The 23016-nt window shown below is 47.2% G+C and overlaps 2 protein-coding genes across 3 annotated transcripts in view; one reads left to right on the forward strand and one right to left on the reverse strand.

Annotated features, from left to right (window-relative positions):
• The first annotated feature begins 2205 nt into the window (after positions 1-2205).
• On the forward strand, positions 2206-4277 carry LOC117671298 (uncharacterized). Its single transcript, XM_034427147.3, has 2 exons — positions 2206-2416; positions 2602-4277. The coding sequence occupies exons 1-2, from the start codon at positions 2395-2397 to the stop codon at positions 3825-3827; spliced, it is 1248 nt and encodes a 415-aa protein (XP_034283038.2). The 5' UTR covers positions 2206-2394; the 3' UTR covers positions 3828-4277.
• Positions 4278-5439: 1162 nt separating this feature from the next.
• The window catches only part of CARD9 (caspase recruitment domain family member 9), a 31845-nt gene continuing 14268 nt past the window's right edge, over positions 5440-23016 (reverse strand). For both annotated transcript variants that reach the window (XM_034427144.3, XM_087879748.1), the window contains exons 5-12: positions 17790-17969; positions 16409-16561; positions 13571-13696; positions 11924-12115; positions 11203-11244; positions 10039-10087; positions 9351-9426; positions 5440-7193 (exon numbers count right to left, since the gene is read on the reverse strand). In XM_034427144.3, coding sequence (XP_034283035.2) covers positions 7097-7193; positions 9351-9426; positions 10039-10087; positions 11203-11244; positions 11924-12115; positions 13571-13696; positions 16409-16561; positions 17790-17969 — 915 coding nt within the window. In that variant the 3' untranslated portion in view covers positions 5440-7096. The remainder of the gene's footprint in view (positions 7194-9350; positions 9427-10038; positions 10088-11202; positions 11245-11923; positions 12116-13570; positions 13697-16408; positions 16562-17789; positions 17970-23016) is intronic.

Below are 23016 nucleotides of genomic sequence, written 5' to 3' on the forward strand. Positions count from 1 at the left end.
GCTTTGGTGACTGCTGAGATTCCTGGAATTTTTTAATCCTTGCAGGAACTGGAAGCTGAGAATGAGAAAAGAAATGAGAAGCTTTTGATGCGAAGGATCTATTCCCAAGACTTGATTTTATTTCTCTGTCCACGAGCCAAGAGCAGTGACACTCCCAACCATTCCAATCCCGTTGAAAGCTTAGAGTTCCAGGTTGGTGGAAGCACCATAGAGCAATGCTAAAATAAATATCCTGCTGGTGACTATTACAAATACTTCTGTTGTTACAAAAGGGATAACTTGCTTATGACTTCATTTGGAGAATGTATTCTTCCTCTGGAAAAAAATTGAAGAGAGTTTCAAAAGGCTACTTGGGCCCAGTTCCAACATTAAATATTCTCCACAATTTACTGTTCCTTAAAATTGCAAATCTTTTGTTTGGATGTGTTTTCAGCATTTCTTAGTAGCCTTCTAGGGCTGGCTAGATTGGTTGCGATCGAATTCAATCCATTCATAAAGAGTTACTTTCAACCCCCAGGTCCAAAACAGCCTTCTAAAATTTCATGCAGCTCTGTTAGATCTGATAATTTTTGCTGCAAACTGTCCCTGGATTACATGGGTGTTCTTGAGCATTTTAAAGCAGAGAGATCTTCAGAGATCTTGCAGTCCTGTTGCAAGCTAAAAGTCCTGCTATCGTGCATCTGCAGTCATGCATCTCCAGAAGATGGGCTTGTTATGACCTTTATGAAGCTCGAATTGCATTACCCTAATTTGTACAAGAAAATTAATGGGTATAAGCCCCATCCAAGTCTTCTGAGATGTTAAGCAACATTTATTAGCCTGACAGCTTTCCTGGTTTAGCATGTCTGTTTTACCCTCTGCATAGCTCACTCCTCCAAGCATTCTGATTACAGCATTTATATTTCACAGTAGGGGAATCCCACTGAAATCATCATTGTAATTTATGTAATTTTGGCTCCTCCAGATGCATTTCTATAGAAGCTGCTGATCTACAAGTGCTTTCTGAATTTATAAAATCAATCAAGATTGGGGTAAGAACAATATTGTCAATGGACATGAAGAGGAGAGATTTAAACCTTCTCTCCCACTGGTGATGATATCTGTTAATGTGTCAATAAAGGAGAATGAAGATAAGTGCCACATGGATCTCTTCCTCCCAAAGCAAAGAGCAGCTCAAAAATGCTAATCAGAATTGAAACTTATGTCCAGTTTAGAGTCCTTCCCTTTGCGGCTTCCATTTGTATTTTTAAACGCAATTGGAAACTGCATTTAAATGTTAGATTTTAATGTGAAATTGCAACATCATGTCTGGTTTGAACACTACATTCTGTTTTTGAAGAGATGAAAGTTCTTCACTGTGTGTTATGTTTGGGTCTCCAACAAAGTGTCAGACGTGCCAAGAACTAAATCTGGTTTCTGGCCCTGACTGTAAGAGCATCAAGAGCATTCCAATATTTAAGGGGCTGCCACAGAGAGGAGGGGGCCAAGCTATTTTCCAAGGCACCCGAAGGCCAGACAAGGAATAATGGATGGAAACTGAACAAGGAGAGATTCAACGTAGAAATAAGGAGAAATTTCCTGACAGTGAGAACAATCCACCCGTGGAACAGAAGTTGCCTTCAGAAGTAGTGGGAGCTTCATTCCTGGAGGCTTCCAAGAAGAGACTGGACGGCCATCTTTCAGAAAATGGTGTAGGGTCTCCTGCTTGGACAAGGGGGGGTTGGACTAGATGACCTCCAAGGTCCCTTCCAACTCTGTTAATATCCAGACAAACGGAAAGCACCAATATTATTGGAACGTCGAAGGAAAAATTGCATTGTCCCAAATGGCATGCTTAGAAAATATAAAGATTGGAGGGAGTCTGGGGGTTGGTTTGGAAGCGTTAAGGAAAAAATGGCAAAAATGGGGAGAAATGGAAAGGAACATCCTGCCAGAAAAAAAAAGAACAATTTTGGGACAATTTTGGAAAACTAGGCTTATAATGACAGGCATCTCTTCATCCAGGGTGCCCCCCCCAACAAGAGAGAGACCCCCGGATGGGGAGGGATGGGGAAAGTCACAGCCCCAGAAGACCCCCTTAACCTCCGCATGACGGAATTTGGGGGGGGGGAGGGAGAGAGAAGACCACACCCCACAGTTCAAGGGAACCCCGCCCCCTCCCTGCCGCCCCGCCCCGCGGGACCACGACAGCCCTCGGCACTGCGCAGGCGCCATCTAGCTGAGTGAGGAAGGACGCCGTCGATTGGTCGTTCCGGGGACGGCGGCGATTGGCAGAGGCCTCGTTGGGGCGGTCTCTAAAGAGGAACAGGAGGAGCTTCTCGGAAAGGGCGCGCAACGAGGTCCCGCCTCCACTTCTGGGATTAAATAAACGACTGAGGCGATTAATTGCTTCGGATGCGGACGGGCTCGGAGAGCGGTAGGCCGCCGTCTGAGGGGCGGAGAAGGAAGCCCGAAGCCTGGTCTGGCGAGCGGACGCTTTGAGGTGGAGGCTGTATCCGCCTCAGGTCTGCTCGGAAGGCTCGTGAGAGGCGGAGGCTTCGGCCTGGGCCTCCTCTGAGGGAAGGGGACACAGCGTGACCTGCCTCTCTTTCTGCCCTGCAGGAGGATCGCGGCGGATGCAGGAAAGAGGCGCCGCCCGGGAGGAGGAGGAAGAGGAGAGCGGGCCGCACCGAGCAGCCCTGCCCAGTCCCGGCACGGCTTCACCTGGAGACGGCGGGGAAAGGCCGGGGGGCTCCGGGGCTGCAGGAGGGAGGAGCCCAGGGGGATCCCGGGAAAGGCGGCTGCCTGGAGGGCGATGCGGGGAGGAGGAAATGGGCGGAGACCCCAAGATTGGCGTGGAGGGCAGAGGCTCCTTTGGAAGACCCCGAAAGCCCCGAAGGATCCAGAAGGAAGCAAAGGAACATCAGTGCCCAGAATGCCAAAAATCCTTCAAAAATAATGAAAATCTGGAAAACCATCTAAGGATTCACTCAAGAGACAAACCATTTAAATGCCCGGAATGCGAAAAATCCTTCAAAAGAAACGACCATCTTGAAAGCCATCTAAGAATCCACTCAGGAGAAAAACCTCATAAGTGCTTTGAGTGTGGAAAGAGCTTTAGTCATTTGGGAAATCTTTATAGACATCAAAGGATCCATTCCGGAGACAAACCACACGAATGCCTGGAGTGCGGAAAGAGATTCAATTTGAGGGAAAGCCTTTATAGGCATGAAAGGATCCACACTGGAGAAAAACCATACAAGTGCCTGGAATGTGGAAAGAGCTTCAATGTGGTCGGAAACCTTTATACACATCAAAGATTCCATTCAGGAGAAAAGCCATATAAATGCCTGGAGTGTGGAAAGAGCTTCACTCTGAGTGGACATTTTTATACACATCAAAGAATCCACACAGGGGAAAAACCCTATAAATGCCTGGAGTGCGGAAAGACCTTTACTGAGGGTGGACAGCTCCATAACCATCAAAGGATCCACACTGGAGAAAAGCCATATAAATGCCTGGAGTGTGGAAAGAGTTTCAGTGAGAGCGGAAGTCTTTCTAAGCATCAAAGAATCCACACAAGAGAAAAACCATACAAGTGTCTGGAGTGTGGAAAGAGCTTTACTGTGGGTGGACAGCTCCATAATCATCAAAGGATCCACACTGGAGAAAAACCATATAAATGCCTTGAGTGCGGAAAGAGCTTTACTGAGGGTGGACACCTACGTCGACATCAAAGGATTCACACTGGAGAAAAACCGTATAAATGCCTGGAGTGTGGAGAATCCTTCACAACAAGCAGAAAACTCAGAAATCATCAAAGAATTCACCTGGGGGAAAACCCCTAAAAATTCATGGAGTGTGGAAAAAGTTTCAGTCAAAATACGTTTCAGTAAAAATTATAAACTGTACACACAGAAGAAAGTTTTTAAATGCACAGTGTGTGCTAAATCCTTCAGAACAAATGGCAATTCCAAAACCACCTAAAAATCCATACGGGAGAGAAACATAAATGGACTGATTGTGGCCAGCAAATTCTGCAGCCCTGGATCACATGCACAAGAGTTTCTCTAGTGCTAAGAACCTGCTTAAGTACTTATCACAGACCTAATTACAATCCAATAAGACACAGGTGTGGATATTGCCCATTCAACCTGTGGATGTATACTGTATTATCAGCCCAAACCTTCAAGGATATGCAAACTTGGAAACAGAACTATTTTACTATTTTTTTTTTATTATCATGGTTTATTTAATATCCTAACTTGTGAAACCTAATAATATTGATTTGAATCACATGCTGCATGGTCATTATTTTCTTACAAAATTGTCCACCTCTTGAAAATTCTGCAAAAATTCTGCCTAAACCTATGAGTGCCAATGTATTCAATTCCATATACTGATACCATCACAAACTTATTCAATCCATCATCGGAACAATGTGGCTGTAAAAATACGTGGGCTACAAACTCAAACCATTTCAGTGCTGAGGGAAATACATTCCTTGACTTGGCTATGAAAGAGCTCTTTGCTAATTCTTTCATATAATATTCCTGAGTCCCTCGGGAATAGGGTGGTATATAAATTAAATAAATAAATATAATCTATATGGGTTTTCCAAATGCCAATAGTATGTAAGACCATCCCAGATATTTTAAAATTCTAAACTTGTCATTTGGGTTCCCTCAGTGTTCCTTTGATGCTTTTTTGATTTTATTTTTTAAAAAAACCAAAAAAACATCGCTACAAGGAACTTTCTAAGGCCAACTAAGGTTTGTTACCATAATAACAATGTCATCGAATATAAGAAAAGTACAACTGGGCCCACTGAATGAAGCAGAGGTAAATTGGAGGAAGGTGACCTGTTGGGTAATGGAGGTTAAATTCTACAAAGGCCACATCTAATGGGGTCCTTTATGATTATATATCTCAATTATGAAAGGATTGAGTATGAAAAGCATAAAAAGCTCAATGGTAGCACACCTAAAGCCTGCGTTTTGCTATTTTACACAGTCCTGCAGTTCCCTATCTAGAGGGCACGTACATAATGTACTACGGATAGTCTACACAAGACTATGTCATAGCCAAGGACAAACTGGCTGAAGGCTAAGAGGCCAACAAATAGGAATACCCAAACCTTGAGGTGCCCCAGATTAAGCATGCAAAGCTCTCCTTGGCAGAGGTTCTCGAACTATGCGTCATGCTTCCTGGGGAGAAATGAACAAACTGGGGAGAGGTGCAAACTGGGAGGGCTTGCCCATAAAAAAATAGGTTGATGTAAGAATTAACTCCATTTCTTTCTGAACAACTGGGTGGTGATCCCATGGATTTGTAGCCTCCAAAACCCGGGCATTGCAAATTTGGCATGGAGCTGATAACCTGATCCCTGAATTTGAGAGAAACTTTGACCTTTGCAAAGGAGCTTATTTGCCCACCCAAAAATACGAATCCCCAAATAACTCGGGCAAAGCAACGGCATTTATTAAGGGGGAATCAAGTCGTCTTTATAAGGTACAGAAATAAATGATAACATACATTCAGTACATTTGTTGTGTCTATAAGCAAATGATCAAACAAAGATAACCGATTGCACCTGAGACTTGGAATAGCAGAAAATGTGGAGTCTAGATTAGGGGTCCCCAACCTGTGGGCCATGGCCCACTACCGGGCTATGTGAGTGGTTGGCCTGTATGCGCACATCTGTGCGTGCACACCTCCCCACTCGCACTACCGTTCTTGCCACAGATGTTAGGTGAATCACTGCAGCTGTTAAATTAGTAATACGGTTGTTAAGTGAATCTGGCTTCCCCATTGACTGCTTGTTAAAAAGTCGCAAAAGGGGAACAAATCACCCCTGGACACAGCAATGGTCATAAGTATGAGTCAGTGGCCAAGATCCAAATTTTTATTGTGACCACGGGGATGCTGCAATGGTCATAAATGGAGAAAACGGCCATAAATCCCTTGTTCAGTGCTGTTATAACTTCAAACAGTCACTAAATAAATTTGTAATTCTAGGACTACCTTATATAAGGACTACCTTATATTAAAAACATTTAGGAGAGCAGGCCGCTCCACCCTCAGCATCCCTGCAGGCTGCACAGCACTGCCTGGAAGTGCACTATTTTCAAAGCGGCTGCAAAAAATTGTCCATCTGAAATGTTTCCTACTTCTGGCATGGAGTCACATGGGGCAGGGACACAGAAGACCTCTCTCCTTCCCCAACATCTCTGGAGATTCCAGAAGATCTACAGCAGAATTCCCCAACCTTCCTGGCTTTGTGGACTGGCTGGTGGAGGGGGGGGATGGTTCCACATGAATGGCCAGCAAATTGAGTGTGTGTATGTGCTTGGCTGCTGCTGATGCACAGGATGCATGCATGTGTGTGCGTGCGCTCACCTACCACAGCCCGATTCCGAACAGCTCATGGCCCAGTGGTGGGCCGTAGCCCAGGGACTGGGGACCCCTGATCTACAGTAAAACTTGAGTGATGAGAATGGAGAGGAGGGTGTGGGACTCAGCAGGATGGGAAGAAGGCCCAAAGCCTAAAGGGATGTGGGTTGGAAAAGGCAGGCCGGCAGGCAGGGTGGAATGCTGCAGAGTTCTTTGGCTCAGTGGGAGGAGAAACAATTGGTAGCACTAAAGTAGCTGTAACTTTGAAATTGGGTTGTCACTAAGCGACCGGTCAGAATTCGAGAACTACCTGTAATAATTGCTGACAAACTCAGTCAGTGTGATTTCTGGGTGGCATATCACATAAACACACCAGGAATCAAAAGAGAAAAGAAGCAACAGCCAATATATAAACAGAAAATCTAGAATCTGAAATCCAGATGGTGGATGGGTTGGCTAAACCCCATAGCCACTGAGTCTTCTTTGGCCGGAACCCAAACCTGCTCCAGATCCCCAAGTCCTTCAGACGGTGGGAAGGAATCTGGACAGCATCATTAAGTCAGCTGGATAGGGATGTAAAATCTAGGTGGTCCCGGCAAAATAATTCACTTATTTAGTCCTCCCGCTGCCCATGTTGCTTGTGAATGAGAAGAGGATGGGTTGGAGATCAGTTGAAGAGTCCCCTAAATTCTCCACGTCTCCCTCCAGGTAGCCGACAGGTCAGTCAGGAGCCTTCGGTGTCTGTGTTGTCGCTTCCTGAGGAATGTTCCCAGTAAGCTTCGTGATAGCGGCTCTCCTGCACCCTTCGTAGAGCTCTCTTTCTGCAAGGAGATTCCACACTGGTTTAGAGCAGGGGTCGGCAACCTTAAGCATTCAAAGAGCCACAAAAATCCTAACCGGAAGCCCCCCGTTCCAATTTTGGAGCTGACCGGAAGTCCAGTTCCCCCACCATAGAGACTCCTAGCACGGCATCCTTTTTCCTCTACCTGTCCTAACTGAAAGCCCTATCAATTGTGGAGCTGACCGGAAAACTTGTTCCTAACCATAGAGTCTCTTCCTGGTGCACCATGATTCCCACACCCCCCAAACCAGAAGCTCCTCTCAAAATTGTGGTGCCAACCAGCAATAGGGAGCCGCAGCAGAAGGATGAAAGAGCCACATGCGGCTCCAGAGCCACGGGTTGCTGACCCCTGGTTTGGAGAAAGGAACACAAATGCTGTTTCCGTCAGGCTAAAAACATAGATGACCTCTGGCAACTCTTGCCACTTTGTGGTGTTCACCTGGCCTTGAAAGGGCAGAAGGCTGAGCCTGGGAGTTCAGCTTCTCCAGTGACTGGCTCTTGAAATGATGCTCAGCCTTTCCTTCTCGTGCCAACCATCATGGCTGCGCCCACCCCTCTCCTGTGCTCAAAGGACCATGGATGTTTGCAGGCCCCGGCTGCAGGCAGGAGAGGCGTCTTTGTCTCTTGCAATCTGCCCTCACAGCTCAAAACTCAGCAAGCTTTTGAAGACAGGAAAAAACCTCTGCGACTTGCGAAACTGCCATGGTTTCTCTCAGGAGCGACAAACAATATGCTGGTTTGGGAAAAAAAAAATTCTTTTGTCTTAAGAATAACTGATGGGACTAACAGGTGCTCTGCCTCTCTGATGGCATCCTTAACTAACCTTGCAATCCCTAACCCTTGGCAGGGTCTTCACTCTGACATGATGCCCTCCAGGGATGGGTTCTACTTACCTTTACTACTGGTTCGCAACGGAGCCGTGTGCATCCTCTTCTGCGCATTCGCAGAAGCGTTCTGATGACGTCGGGGTCAGTGGACAGAGCCTCCCACCGGTTTTACCACCGGTTCTATAGAACCGGTGCAAACTGGGGGTAACCCACCACTGATGCCCTCCCCTCCCCTCAAGGATGCGTGAAGGCTGATCCAGGACGACTCGTTCCCCAGGAAGGCAAAGCCCTTCTGATTCTGGACACACAGAAACAACAGACCAAGTACTTCCCCTACTACAGAAACCTTCGTACGAGACTCATCTCACCATTACTTTATAAATAGCCAAGGCTCCCAGGACAATGGAGTGGTGCGGTGGCCTAGAGGCGAAGCTGTTGTCTCACAATCGGCTGTGAGTTCGATCCTAGATAGAGGCAGATATTTCTCTCTCTGGGCACAATGAGAATATATCAGCTGCAAACTCCGCATTGGCGACAGGAAGGGCATCCGGCCAGTAAACACTCAGCTCCATTCAGTTGCCCAGACTCCACCCCATTGCAAGGGATTATGGGGTCATTAAAGGACAAACAACAACAAGCTAGGACAATTCCACCCTTCCCTGGAGTTTGCAGGGGCTAATCCTGCTACAACATGTTATGTCCCAGGTTCTGTGCAGCAGCTTAAATTCCACCAGGTAATAACAGTGGCATCACCAGATCTTAAAGAGCCTCGGTTCCATAATTCAAGAATGATTTCTACTGTGATAGATTTTGTCTGTCATATTCCAGATTGCTAATTTTCTGATTAGTATTACTAATGTTAGTATAAAGAAGCTACTAACTTACTACAGGTAGTCCTCAATTTACAACCATAATTGAGCCCCAAATTTTTGTTGCTAAGTGAAACATTTGCTAACTGAATATTGCTCCATTTTATGAGCTTTCTGGCCTCCGTTGTTAAGTGAATCAGCTGTTACGTTAGTATCACAGTGGTTAAGTTACATGACCCCGGGACACCGCAACGGTCATAAATATGAGTCAGTTGCCAAGCGCCTGAGTTTTGATCACGTGACCATGGGGATGCTGCAACGGTCGGTAAGTGTGAAAAACATTCGTAAATCACTTTTTGCAGTGTCGTCGTAATTTTGAGCGGTCACTAAATGGACCTTTGGAAGTCAAGAACTACCTGTAATTACTTGTATCCATAATAAATATTTGATTTGATTTGAATAAGTGATGGGGAAGGGCTTTTTTCTGCACCAGGGATTTACCTCCGATAATGCTCAAAACTGTCCTTCATTCGCCGATGCCCTTTCTCTGGCACGTCTCCATCCACTGGGCTCCTTCCTGGGGGAAGAGAATAGAAATGAGGCTCTGAGCAGTATGAAGTTACAGAATTAGGAAGCTCTCAGCAACTCAAGAGAAGGTGAAGACTGCAGGACCTTTCAGGGTGGAAAGGATGCTCAAGGTTTGACTCTTCCTGTATTGTGAATTTGGAATTTCTGCAAATAAGGGAGTGATAGGGGATGATAATCAAGTTTGAAAACTGGCCACCAAAACACACTTAAGGGATCTGCAAATACCTCCCCTTGCATACAAGTCTGGTTCAAAAGGGTTGAGGAGAGAACCGATACATGAGACCAGACAAAACGGTCTTGTGGGATAAAGGAAGTCGGAATGCGCTCCAAGTGTCTGGGCAGTTGGCCTATTTCTGGACATAGGCCTAGCTGGATTCTGAAATAGGGCTAAACTCGTGCCCCAAACAAGCTTGGCTGACAATTCACTGGTATAGAGTGGGGACGGGGATGGTAGATCATGATAACCTTTCCTGATCCATTGGTAGGACTTCCAGGATCAAAATCCTCCTTTGCAGGGCAGGAGAAAGAAGAAGGAAGGAAGGAAAGAAAGAAAGAAAGGGGAGAGGGAAAGGGAAGAATAGCTAATCACAATTGAACATACTTGGCTTGGTGCCTTTCCTATCTTCGTCTGGATTTCCCTGGGGAGTCAGCTACGAGCAAGAAAGGGGGAGAAGGGTGCAAAATGAGAATAAATTCTATTTTTGAAGGAATATTACTTTCCTTTACGAAATGCAAAAAGTGATGTTTCCTGTAATAATTTTGAAATAAACCTGCATTTAGAACTGCAGAAAAAACAACTACTAGCAACCTGCCTTCCATGGAGGACCTGTATACTGCACGAGTCAAAAAGAGGGCTGTGACAATATCTACAGACCCCTCACATCCTGGACATAAACTGTTTCAACTCCTACCCTCAAAATGACATTATAGAGAACTGCACACCAGAACAATTAGACACAAGAACAGTTTTTCCCCAAACACCATCACTCTGCTAAACAAATAATTCCCTCAACACTGTCAAACTAGTTACTAAGTCTGCACTACTATTAATCTTCTCATTGTTCCTATCACCCATCTCCTCCCACATATGACTGTATGACTGTAACTTTGTTGCTTATATCCTTATAATTTATATTGATATTGTTTCCTAGTATGATTTGATTGCTTATTTGTACCCTATGACTATCATTAAGTGTTGTACTTTATGATTCTTGATTAATATATCTTCTCTTTGTATGTACACTGAGAGCATATGCACCAAAGACAAATTCCTTGTGTGTCCAATCACACTTGGCCAATAAAGAATTCTATTTTAAGGTGCTGTCAAGACACAGAACTAAACTTTAAAACGAAATCCATCCAACGAATGCAGAAGAGATAGAAATTTTATGACTCATCATTTCAAAAATATAGCAAATTCCTGATGTACAGTAACTCAACATTGCTTGGGATTTTTTTTTTTTTATGTTTTGATTGCAATGCAATGGGTTGGTCGTTCTTAAACTTGGAGCAAGCAGAAATCAAGCCTTTTTGCTTAATGTATGAATTGGTGTATGTAAACCCACAAAAGATGAAGTTAGTAAACAGCTGTAGTGTGCTGTGTGAATGCAGTCTCTGCAACATAAGCAACTAGGGATCAGACCATTTCCAGATTCCCCTTCTTTCTCCCATGTGACCCCCAGTCTGTGGCTGTGAGAATCTGCAGCGCTGCCCAAATGGGGCAGGAGGAATAGTAAAAATAGGGAAGCAGATACTCATAACTCACCTCTTGAGAGCTGCGGGATGAGTTTTCTTCAAGATCTGAAGCCTGGAACAACAAGAAGTTAATTGGAAAGATGTTAAAAACAGTTCATTAAGGTTTCTTATAATACTACGTATTTGTTATTCCTGCATGCAACCCAGAAACCTTTCCACAGCAGAAACCAGCAAGGGATACATCATCTCTTGGATACCATCCCTCCCACTGTCGTAACTGGCCATGAATGAACATTCACATGAATAGAAATAACACTTATATACTGCTTCCCAGTGCTCTGCAGCCCTCTCTAAGCAGTTTATAGAGTCAGCCTCTGGGTCCTCATTTTACCCACCTCAGAAGGATGGAAAGGCTAAGTCAACCTTGAGCCGGTCAGGATCAAACTGCTGGCTGTCGGCAGTGTTAGCTTGCAATACTACATTCTAACCACTGCACCACTACGGCTCCTAATGCAACATCCAATCAGCTATAGCAATAGCCATAGCCCTTAGACTTATATACCACTTCACAGAGCTTTACAGTCCTTTCTAAGCGGTTTACAGAGTCAGCCTCTTGCTCCCAACAATCTGGGTCCTCATTTTACCCACCTCGGAAGGATGGAAGGCTGAGTCAACCTTGAGCCAGTCAGGATTGAACTGCTGGCAGTGGGCAGAGTTTGCCTGCAATACTACATTTTAACCACTGTGCCACACCGGCTCCTTTCCCGATGGCACTTTTCCCGACAACCTACCATGGTGGAGGGATCGCGACACAGCCGTTTCAGCTGGGTTTCGGCACTCAGCAGCCGTCCCTCTTTCTGGAAGAGCTGGAGCTGAAGTTCGTCACAACGTTCCCCAAGTTCCCGGATCTGCTTCCGGTAGCTGTCTTTCTCTCTCAGGCCTTGGGAGTATTGCTTGTGGCATTCCTCCTGGGTCAGAAGAGCCTGCAGCCATCCCGTCAGGGAGCAGGGAAAGAGAGTTGCCAGAAAAGCCCACCAAGCGGGCAGACTGAGCCAGCCAGCACAGAGGCAAGGATCCCCAGTCCTGGCTGGGCTCACGCAGCATACTGAACCCCGAATGCGAGCTGATGGAACACAGCTGCTGTGCTCATGTAACACGTCACGCCCAAATAATGCGTTCCCCACATCTGCCACGGAATGCTTCTCACCGGATGCTGAACCACAAAGCACGCAAACCCATTTTAGCTCGGCTTGTGTGTTGGGCCACCTCAGGTCCCATCGGTTGAGGTGCCATCCTTGGGATCTAAGTGCCAAAGCATGTTCCCATTTCCACGGCATTGTTCTGGGGCAAGGTCTTCCCCATAGCATAGGGGTGTCAAACTCGAGGCCCGGGGGGCCGGATCTGGCCCGTGAGGTGCTTAGATCTGGCCCGCGGGGGCAGCCCTGGAAACAGCAAAGGAAAGGCCCGCCGTGCCTCTGCCAGCAAAAACGGAGCTCGGGATGGCCGTGTGTGGACCTTGCGAGCTCTGTTTCTGCTGGCAGAGGGTTGCAGGAGGCCGCTGCAGCTGAAAATGGAGCTTGGGAGCCCGTTTTCACTGGCAGAGCACTCGGGCCACCACAGGCGCCCCCCAACATGAGTGACGTCCAGCTGGCCATGCCCAACCTGGCCATGCCCCCAGCCCCCCCCATGTCAAACACAGCCCTGATGCAGCCCTCAATGAAATCAAGTTTGACAGCCGTGCCATAGCAGAATCAGTTGACTATCCTTGCTCTGCGGGGTTCCTCAATTTCCTCACCTCCAGGCTTGTGGGCTAGTACTGTGTCATCTCCACTTGGAATAATAGCCACAAGGCATCTGCAGTCCACACGTGGGTTGAGCTTCCTCTCCCAGAATGATGTAGAAGTAACTTTTAGCTTCCTTCTGCTTTGAAACTGCAGTATCAAAATCAGCCACCAGTGGGCAGTATTGACAAATCCTTTCCCAAGTACTAGTGCTCTGCAGTTTCAGTACCTACCCTCAGTCAACAGAGGGCAGAATTTTCCAATGTATCTCAGCATTTCCCCAACCGTGGCAACTTTCCGATGTGCATCTCAATTCCCAGAATTCTCAACAATGGCCACACACTCAGGCTGGGGAATTCTGGGTAGTGAAGATCACACGTTGAGACATTGTAAGGCTGACAAACACGGACTGATCCCTTCCTCTTAAAAAGCTGAAACCATGCTATTCTTCCATAGTTATTTATTTCTAATAAGAGTCACTGATTTTTAGGAGCCTTGTTAGGTCTTCTTGGGGAGGGGGGTTGGACTAGATGACCTACAAGGTCCCTTCCAACTCTGTTAGTCTATTAGAGAAGAAAACTGAGGGTGATACATTCTGGGAGTTGAAATCCAGCCCATCAGGGGCACCAGGTTGGGGAAAGAGAGGGTGATCCTTACCTGATCTCTTTCAGCAGCCACCTCTTCCAGCTGTTTTAAAATAGCCTTGATACGATTTTGGTAAATTTGATTATCGTTTTGCAAGGAAGTGCATCTCAGTTCCAGGAGCTCCTTTTCTCCTACAAGCTGGCAAAACAATACAATACAAGTCAGTGGGAGAATCTCTGGCTATTGTCTCAGGCAGAGCAGAGTTTCTTAACTAGATTTTGAGTGAGAAGGGGAATGAACATATTCACCTAAATCATCATCATCTGCTTTTAATGACCACATAATCCCTTGTGGGGTAGAGTCTGGGCAACTGAATGGAGCTAACTGAGTGTTTACTGGCCAGATGCCCTTCCTGTTGCCAATGTGGAGTTTTGTTCAGCAGCTATAATCTCATTGTGCCCATAGAGAGAAATATCTGCCTCTACCTAGGATCGAACTCACAGTCTCCTGATTGTGAGGCAAGAGCTCCACCTTTAGGCCACTGCACCATTCCCCGTATTCACCTAAGTGGTCCTTTTAAAAACCTTTCAGAAAAGAAACAAGAATGATTCTGCCTGAAACAGCAACCATCTCTATCTGCTCAGGTAGCTTCAAATTCAAAGCAAGGCTCTGAGCTGCCTCCATCCAAACTCTGAAAGTTGGAGAAATCTTGGAGTCCAGGTGAATCCTTCCCAATGGCCTTCAGGACTGACCATCTGCCTTGGCCATTTCAATCTCGAATAGAATACAACCTTGTGAGGCGGGAGGAGATACCAAAATAGTGTCAGGGGTTTGAGTAAAAAAGTAGAAAGGGCTCATTTCCGCCCCGCCCCCCCAAAAGTCTCTGTTAGGATATGGTTTGAGCCTAACAGGTTGTCCAGGCAATATATGTGTTCTGTGACTTTAACATGAATATGTATTGTGTGACTTTAAAGTTTTACTGCTGATTCATTGTAATGCTGAGTCATGCTGTAATTAGATAATCACTAGTTGTAAACGTATTTAAGAAAGGTACTGTAACATATTCAGTTGATGATATGCTACCATTGTGTGTGGAGTTGCTACCATTGTGCTATCATCGGTGGATGGATCTGCTACCATCGTGGTTTGTTACCAGAGTGAACTTGTAATTCTAACCAACTACTGTTTGTATGGTAAGAAGATTTTTGTATCACTGGACTGATTTAACTGGCAAAGACTTGGATTGTTTAAAGACTATGAGATTGTTTTGTCACTATAAAGTAAACTTTTGATAAACCAGTTTGCACATCTCTTATTCATTGCTCTCAGCAACGTTTCTCTGTGTTCTACACTCTGCTGGTTGGTAACACAACAATATCCTTAACAGTCTCTACATATTCTGGGGAAAATATGGGGAGAAAATCTGCTTTTAATGAACAAGAAAGGAGCTGCCCTTGTCAGGATCACAAAACACTTCCTTGGACTCGTTTTTAAACCAGGTTTAAAGCAGAAAAGGTTGCCGAGAAAATTACAGGGACTTGAACTTTTAGTTTCCAGTGATTTGAGAGTCAAAAAATCCTGTAAATTAAATGCCACGGAAGGGTAGAACGTAGTTTAGCCATCGTGGTTCATATAGCCCTGAAAGCTAAGATAAGCAACCCATGATAGTATTTTGATGAGATGTGCAACCTGGAGAGTTGGGTCTTAATACTGTGGAAGAAAAATGTGGTGGTAGGTTGCTGATGAGAGGATTCATTCATTCAGATTAACAGAGTTGGAAGGGATCTTGTAGGTCATCTAGTCCAACCCCCCAACCAATCATTCTGACAGATGCCAGCCCAGTCTCTTATTGAAGGCTTCCAGTGATGAAGCTCCCACAACTTCCGAAGGCAACTTCTTTTCCATTGGTTGATTGCTCTCACTGTCAGGAAATTTCTCATTTCTAGGTTGAATCTCTCTTTGGTCAGTTTCCATCCATTATTCCTTGTCTGGACTTCTGATGCCTTGGATAGTACTTTAATCCCTTCTTCTCTGTGGCAGCCCCTCAAATATTGGAAGGAGGGGGATCATGGTTCCATTTTCAGGATCCCCAGGTCAGAAGAAAGAAAGAAAAGAAAAGAAAAGAAAAAAGAAAAGAAAAGAAAAAAGAAAAGAAAAGAAAAAAAGAAAAGAAAAGAAGAAAAAAAGAAAGAGAAAGAAAGAAAGAAAGAAATAAAAAGAAAAAGAAAGAAAGAAAGAAAGAAAGAAAGAAAGAAAGAAAGAATGAATGAATCAATCCAGAGCTTCACCTGGCCTTTGTATCCACGATGTCCAGTCCGATCGGGAAAGGAGAAAGACAAGTGTGAAGCCAGGCTCAATTCTAAATCTGATTCGCTTTCATTGACAAGGTCAAGTAATCCAGTAAAACACGGGGATTCGGCTCTTCCCCTTGGATTCCATCATTAACCTCCACACATCGATTCAGAATTACAGTACTAGAGAATGAAGAATTCCTTCATTCCTTCCAGATGAAGAACTGCAGTTGGAGGAATCTCCTGGAGGGAAGTGGAGGCATTTGCAGAGTTCTTGTCATGGCCCTGTCAGAGCCTGGGTCTGAGGAGGAGGATGAGAGGGAGCCGGGGACGATGGAGGAGGATCATGTAAGGGGGATCCCCCCCATCCATTGCACCCCCCTAGCACGATTCTCCTCCATGGGCTCCGGCTCTGTTTCGTCGTCCTCTTCGGACCCAGGCTTCGAAGTTCTCAAGGGCTTCTCAGGGCTCCTGGTGAAGTCTTCATGCTCTTCCTGTTGCCTCCAGTTGTCCCCCTTGAGACTCTTCCTGCCTCCAGCAATCTCCCCCATGCTCTTTCCGAAGCGATCAGTGTCCCACCAAGACATAATGTTGTGGCTTTGTAGGCCTGACCACTTACTTTATCCCGCCTGTCTTCAGCTCTCTGGAGCGCTTGGCGTAAATCACAGGTAGTGTTCACCAGCTCCTGCTGCTCCTTCAGCACCCGCCTCCACTCGGCCTCGAGAGCCTGGAGGGAGACCCCGTCCTTCTCGGAGCTGCCGTTCTTGGTGACCTGGAAGAGAGGAAAGGCACAAAATAGGCACCCCTTCACATTTCCCTCCCCCGCCTTTGTGAGCCGCGGTGGCACAGTGGTCAGAGTGCAGTACTGCAGCTACTTCTGTTGACCGCCAGCTGATTGCAATTTGGCAGTTCAAATCTCACCAGGCTCAAGGTTGACTCAGCCTTCCATCCTTCCGAGGTCAGTAAAATTGTTGGGGACAAGAGGCTGAGTCCTAGAGAGGGCTGTAAAGCACTGTGAAGCAGTATATAAATCTAACTGCTCTCTCTCTCCTCTCTCTCTCTCTCTCTCTCTCTCCCTCCCTCCCTCTCCCTGTGGTGGTGCAGTGCTTAGAATGTAGTATTGCAGGCTAATTCTGCCCACTCCCAGGAGTTCAATCCTGACAGGCTCTATATATCTATATATCTATACATCTATACATCTATATACCATCTATACGTATACCTATATCTATATATCTATCCAAGAGCCACGGTGGTGCAGTGTTTAGAATGCAGTATTGTAGGTTAACTCTGCCCACTGCCAGCTGTTCGATCCTGACCTGCTCTATGTCTATATTTATATCTAGCTCTAGCTCTAGATCCATATCCATATCTATATCTATCCAAGAGCCACGGTGGTGGAGTGTTTAGAATGCAGTATTGCAAGTTAACTCTGCCCACTGCCAGTTCGATCCTGACCTGCTCTATGTCTATATTTATATCTAGCTCTAGATCCATATCCATATCTATATCCATATCTATATCTATCCAAGAGCCATGGTGGTGCGGTGGTTAGAATGCAGTATTGCAGGCTAACTCTGCCCACTGCCAGCAGTTCAATCCTAACCAGCTCAAGATTGACTCAGTCTTCCATCCTTCCGAGGTGGGTACAATGAGGACCTAGATTGTTGGGAGCCAGAGGCTGACTCTGTAAACCGCTTAGAGAAGGCTGTAAAGCACTGTGAAGTGGTACATGTATCTAAGTCTAAGTGCTATTGCTAAGTGCTATTGCTATAAACAGCCAGACTATTTGCAGAGATCCCTTTCAGTGAATCCTTCCTTTTTGCAAAGCTGTCAAACTTAAATTCAAGAATTTAAGACTTTCTTGTAGAGTTCCCATCAAAAGTTGCATCCCATCAAAACCTTTTATCTGCAATTTTGTTCAAGGGGCCGCAGATATTTGCGGACCCTCTTCCCACCCCGTTCTGCCAGTCGTTCCCCCTTCCTGAACCAGAAGGGACCTGCAGGGTGCTCTCCAGCTCCTTGTTCTTGGCCAACAGCAGGTCCTTCTCCCGCTGGATTTCCCACACCGCCTCGTGGCTAGGCCGCTGCTCCATGGCTTCCTTCAGGTTTAGCGTGTGCTTCCGTTCCAGGCTGCAGTGATCTTCAGCCTTGATCAGACTGTGCTGCAGGCAGTCGATCTTGGGGGGGCAGGAAAGGAAGGACAGATCATTGGTGGGGTGGGAAGATCAATTCCTGCGTGTGGCCTCCTTTTTTTAAAAAACAGTTTATTTACAGTAGTGGCCAAAATTATGGAAACCGTTTGGGAAAAGTGTATTTTCTAAAACTAGCTAATAACACCACTTTTTTTGGAGGAGTACCATAAAATTATATATATATCAATGGAAAGATAATTTAATCAACAATGTAATGCAATAACTTTTATGACAGATTTATTTTATTTATTTATTTATTTTATTTATTTATTAGATTTCTATACCGCCCTACTCCCGAAGGACTCAGGGCGGTGCACAGCCAAACAATAAAAACACATACATACAAAATTTAAAAAATAGAATAAAATCAAATTAAATAATTTTGGCCCCGACAAATTTAAAACCCCAAACTTTTAAAACCAATTTAAAATTGAATATATAAAATACTAAAAGATATTTAAAATTTTAAAAATCTTTTATAAAAGAGGGGGAAAATTAGGCCAGGCCGGCCTGGTGAAATAGTAAGGTCTTTAAGGCGCGGCGGAAGGTGCGCAGATCCGGGATCCTCCGTATCTCTGGGGGGAGCTCGTTCCAGATAGTAGGTGCCCCCACAGAGAAGGCTCTCCCCCTGGGGGCCGCCAGTCGGCATTGTTTGGCTGACGGCACCCGGAGGAGCCCCTCTCTATGGGAGCGTACCGGCCGGTGGGAGGCTATTGGTGGTAGTAGGCGGTCACGCAAGTACCCGGGTCCTAAGCCATGGAGCACTTTAAAGGTGGTAACCAGAACCTTGAAGCGCACCCGGAAGACCACCGGGAGCCAGTGCAGCTTGCGCAGGAGGGGTGTTACATGGGAACGCCATGTCGCTCCCATTACCACCCGCGCGGCCGCACTCTGCGCCAGTTGGAGCCTCTGGGTGCTCCTCAAGGGGAGCCCCATGTAGAGAGCGTTGCAATAGTCCAGGCGGGAGGTGACAAGGGCATGAGTGACCGTGCGTAACGAGTCCCGATCCAGAAAGGGACGCAACTGGCGAATCAGGTGAACCTGATGAAAAATCCTCCCGGTCACGGCCGTCAAGTGCTCTTCTAAAGACAGCCGTGAATCCAGGAGGACGCCCAAGTTGCGAGCCCTCTCCGTGGGGGCCAATGATTCGCCCCCAATAGTCAGTGATGGCGTCAACTGACTATATCGGGACGTCAGAAACCACAGCCACTCAGTCTTGGATGGGTTGAGCCTGAGCCTGTTCCTCCCCATCCAGATCCGTACGGCCTCCAGGCACCGGGACATCACTTCAAGGGCATCGTTGGGGTGATCTGGGGTGGAGATGTACAGCTGGGTGTCGTCAGCGTACTGATGGTACTCCACCACAAAACCACGGATGATCTCGCCCAGCGGCTTCACATAAATGTTGAACAGGAGAGGCGAGAGGACCGACCCTTGCGGCACCCCACATATGAGGGGCCTCAGGGTCGACCTCTGTCCCTCTGTCAACACAGACTGCGACCGGTCAGAGAGAAAGGAGGAGAACCACCGCAACACAGTGCCTCCCACCCCCTACTCTTCCAACCGGTGCAGCATGATACCATGGTCGATGGTATCAAAAGCCGCTGAGAGATCTAACAGGACCAGGACAGAGGAGCACCCCCTGTCCCGAGCCCTCCAGCAATCATCAACCAACGCGACCAATGCCGTTTACATGCTGTACCCGGGCCTGAAGCCCGACTGGAACGGATCCAGATACGTCGTTTCATCCAGGTGCTGGGGGAGCTGTTGCGCAACCACACTCTCAACAACCTTCACAACAAAGCGAAGGTTGGAGACCGGACAATAATTTACCAACATTGCCGGGTCCAGGGAAGGCTTCTTGAGGAGAGGCCTCACCACCGCCTCTTTCAAGGCGGCGGGAAAGTCACCCTCACTCAGCGAAGCGTTTATAATCCCCTGGAGCCAGCCTCGTGTCACTTCCCGGGAAGCCAGTACTAACCAGGAAGGACACGGGTCCAATAAACAAGTGGTCACGTTCAGTCTACCCAGAATCCTGTCCACGTCCTCAGTGGTCACAGGATCAAACTCATCCCAGATAACATTGTCAAGACCTGCCCCTGTCTCTCCCCCTGAGACTACCCAGTCGGAGTCCAAATCTTCCCGAATCTGAGTGATTTTGTCATACAGATACTGAACAAAATCCTCGGCTCTACCCTCCAAGGGGTCCTCCCGCGCTTCCTGGTGGAGCAGGGAGCGGGTCACCCTAAAGAGGGCGGCCGGGTGATTATCTGATGATGCAATAAGAGCAGCAAAATAACTACATTTCGCTGCTTTTATCGCCACTAAGTAATTCCTAATGTGGGATCTTACTAGTGTCCAGTCAGATTCAGAAAGACTGGCCCTCCAACTACTCTCTAGGCGTCTTTTCCAGCGCTTCAACTCCCTCAGCTCCTTGGTAAACCAAGGAGCCAATTGAGATCGGCGCCGGGTCAGAGGCCACAAAGGCACGACCCGATCCAGAGCACCAGCAGCCGCCCTATCCCAGGCGGCCACCAGGTCTCCAGTCGAGGCGTGTGCCAGAACCTCAGGAAATGGCCCAAGCTCCGTCTGGAATCTGTCAGGTTCCATCAGGCGCCTGGGGCGGAACCATCTTACCGGCTCCACCTCCCTGCGGCGGGGTGCAGCGGTTCGAAAGTCGAGACGAAGGAGAGAGTGATCTGACCATGACAAGGGTTCAGTAACTATTTCCCCTATATCAAGATCCCTCAACCACTGTCCAGAGACAAAAACCAGATCCAGCGTGTTTCCCCCTGTGTGGGTAGGGCCATGAATTAACTGGGTCAGGTCCATAGCTGTCATGGAAGCCATGAACTCCCGAGCCATCTCTGACGTCTCACCCACGGACGGCAGATTGAAATCCCCCATGACCATAAGCTTAGGGGTATCAACCGCCACCGCGGCGATGACGTTGAGTAGCTCGGGCAGGGCTGTTGCCACGTGGCAGGGAGCCAGGTACGTGATCAGCAAACTCATCTGAACCCCATGACCCCATTTCACAAAAAGGGATTCACAGCCGGCCGTCTGAGGAACAGTGGCCTCCCTCGGTCTCAGACCTTCTTTAATGATAACCGCTACCCCCCGCCTCGGCTGATGGAATGCTTGGAAACCTGGCGGGCACATTTCAACGAGGGGAACCCCCCCCTCCTGGCCCAACCAGGTCTCCGTAATACCTGCCAGGTCCGCACCCTCCTCCTGAAGATCACAGATGAGGGGGGCTTTATTTACTACGAACCTGGCATTGCACAGCATCAGCCGAAGGCCTGGGTCCTGAGGGTCTATGCAACCTGAGGAGCGAGTAGAGCCTTGGGGGCCGGAGCACGCCACCGCTTGTAGACAGCGAGTGCGCACTCCCTTAACACGATATGGCCCCCTGCTCCCGCCATATCGATTTGCTATTTGCGATTTGCTATTAGAATAGCAGTTACAGTATATTTTAGCATGAATTACGGCCTTACAGCGTCTTCCCATGGAGTGAACCAAGATTGAAGGATGGCTTCTGTTAACATGCACGCGTGCGCCTCCCGCCGGGCAGCTAGTTTTTGGGATGTGCAGGGGGCTCATGCGGGAGACACGTGTGCATTCGTGGAGGGTTGCAGGTGCATGTGCAGGGGGCGAAGGGAGCACGGGGGTGCACTGTACCCCCCCCCATGCCCCATTTTTGGTCCCAGGAGGCTGCAGAGAGGCCTACTAGGTCCAAAACGGGGCACTGGGAGGTGCGGTGTGTCCCTCCCCCATGGCCCATTTTTGGTCCCAGGAGGTTGCAGGCCTGCTAGGCCCAAAATGGGCCCTGGGGGGAGAAACAGGACAAGAAACAATGGATGGAAACTAACCAAGAAGAGAAGTAACCTGGAATGAAGGAGAAACTTCCTAACAGGGAGAATAATTAACCAGTGGAACAGCTTCCCTCCCTAAGTTGTAGGTGCTTCATCACTGGAGGTTTGTTGTGACCCCGACTCCCGAGCCTGTCGTAACAGAGGAAGAGGACTCAGAAGGTGATGGGGAGGAACTGACAAGGCCTCCCTCTCCAGGACCCTCCTCTCTGGCAATGCCTCAGGTTCCATCCGAAGGCCAGGAGGAACAGCCTGGGATGTGCCAGGAGGAAGGCATATCGGAGCACCCATTGATAGGGAGCAAGGATGATGAATCCTGGCTTGATCCCAGACAGCGTCGGAGGGAGAAGCGTGTGCAGCAACAGAAGAGGCGTGGGAGGGCCAGAGATTGAGCTGAGTCATGGAGCCACACCCCACCAGGAATAAAAGTGGGTGGGATTGCTCTTCAGGCTTTGTGACGGACAAAGTTAAACCCTGAAAGTCACATTCGGCTTAGATATATTGTGGACTGAACATTGACTAAAGTCTTGTCTCGTGGATAATTTGTTGCTCCTGGAACGGACTGAAGATAAGTCCTCTTCTGCTTTATGGGAGTGAAAACGGTCTTGGCAGGCATTCGGCAGTTTGCTGCCAAAACCTTAGTCTGCCAAGAATTCTAATCTGTTTACCTAATAAAATATTGGCAGGCGTGCTTGGTATTACGTTTGCCTGTGTGAGGAAGGGGGACAAAACATCATCCATTGTTTCTTTTCCTGCCCTCTGGTGCTTTGGAAAATAATTTGACCCCCCCTCTTCTTTGTGGCAGCCCCTCAAATACTGGAATGCTGCTATCGTCCCCCCTAATTCTTCTTTTCTTTAGACTAGCCAAACCCAAATCCTGCAGCCATTCTTCATATGTTTTAGTCTTCAGGCCTTTAATCATCTTAGTTCTTAATTTTTTTTTCTTTTTAATTCTTAGATATTAGTGTCTTGTCACACAGCAAGTTGTCGTGTGGCAAGTTGGCTGCGGTAAGTTGGCCATGTCGCTTGGGTTGTGGGGAGTTGGCCGCGGTGATTTGTCGTAGACACCCCCCCACCCCCAATAGAGGGTAAACCACAAAGCACATCCTGACATGAAAATAACCAAACTCATAGAAACGTGGGGCCAGGTTTTAAATCTG

The sequence above is a fragment of the Pantherophis guttatus genome, chromosome 16 (assembly GCF_059756535.1).
Source record: "Pantherophis guttatus breed Tessera chromosome 16, ASM5975653v1, whole genome shotgun sequence".
NCBI lineage: Eukaryota > Metazoa > Chordata > Lepidosauria > Squamata > Colubridae > Pantherophis > Pantherophis guttatus.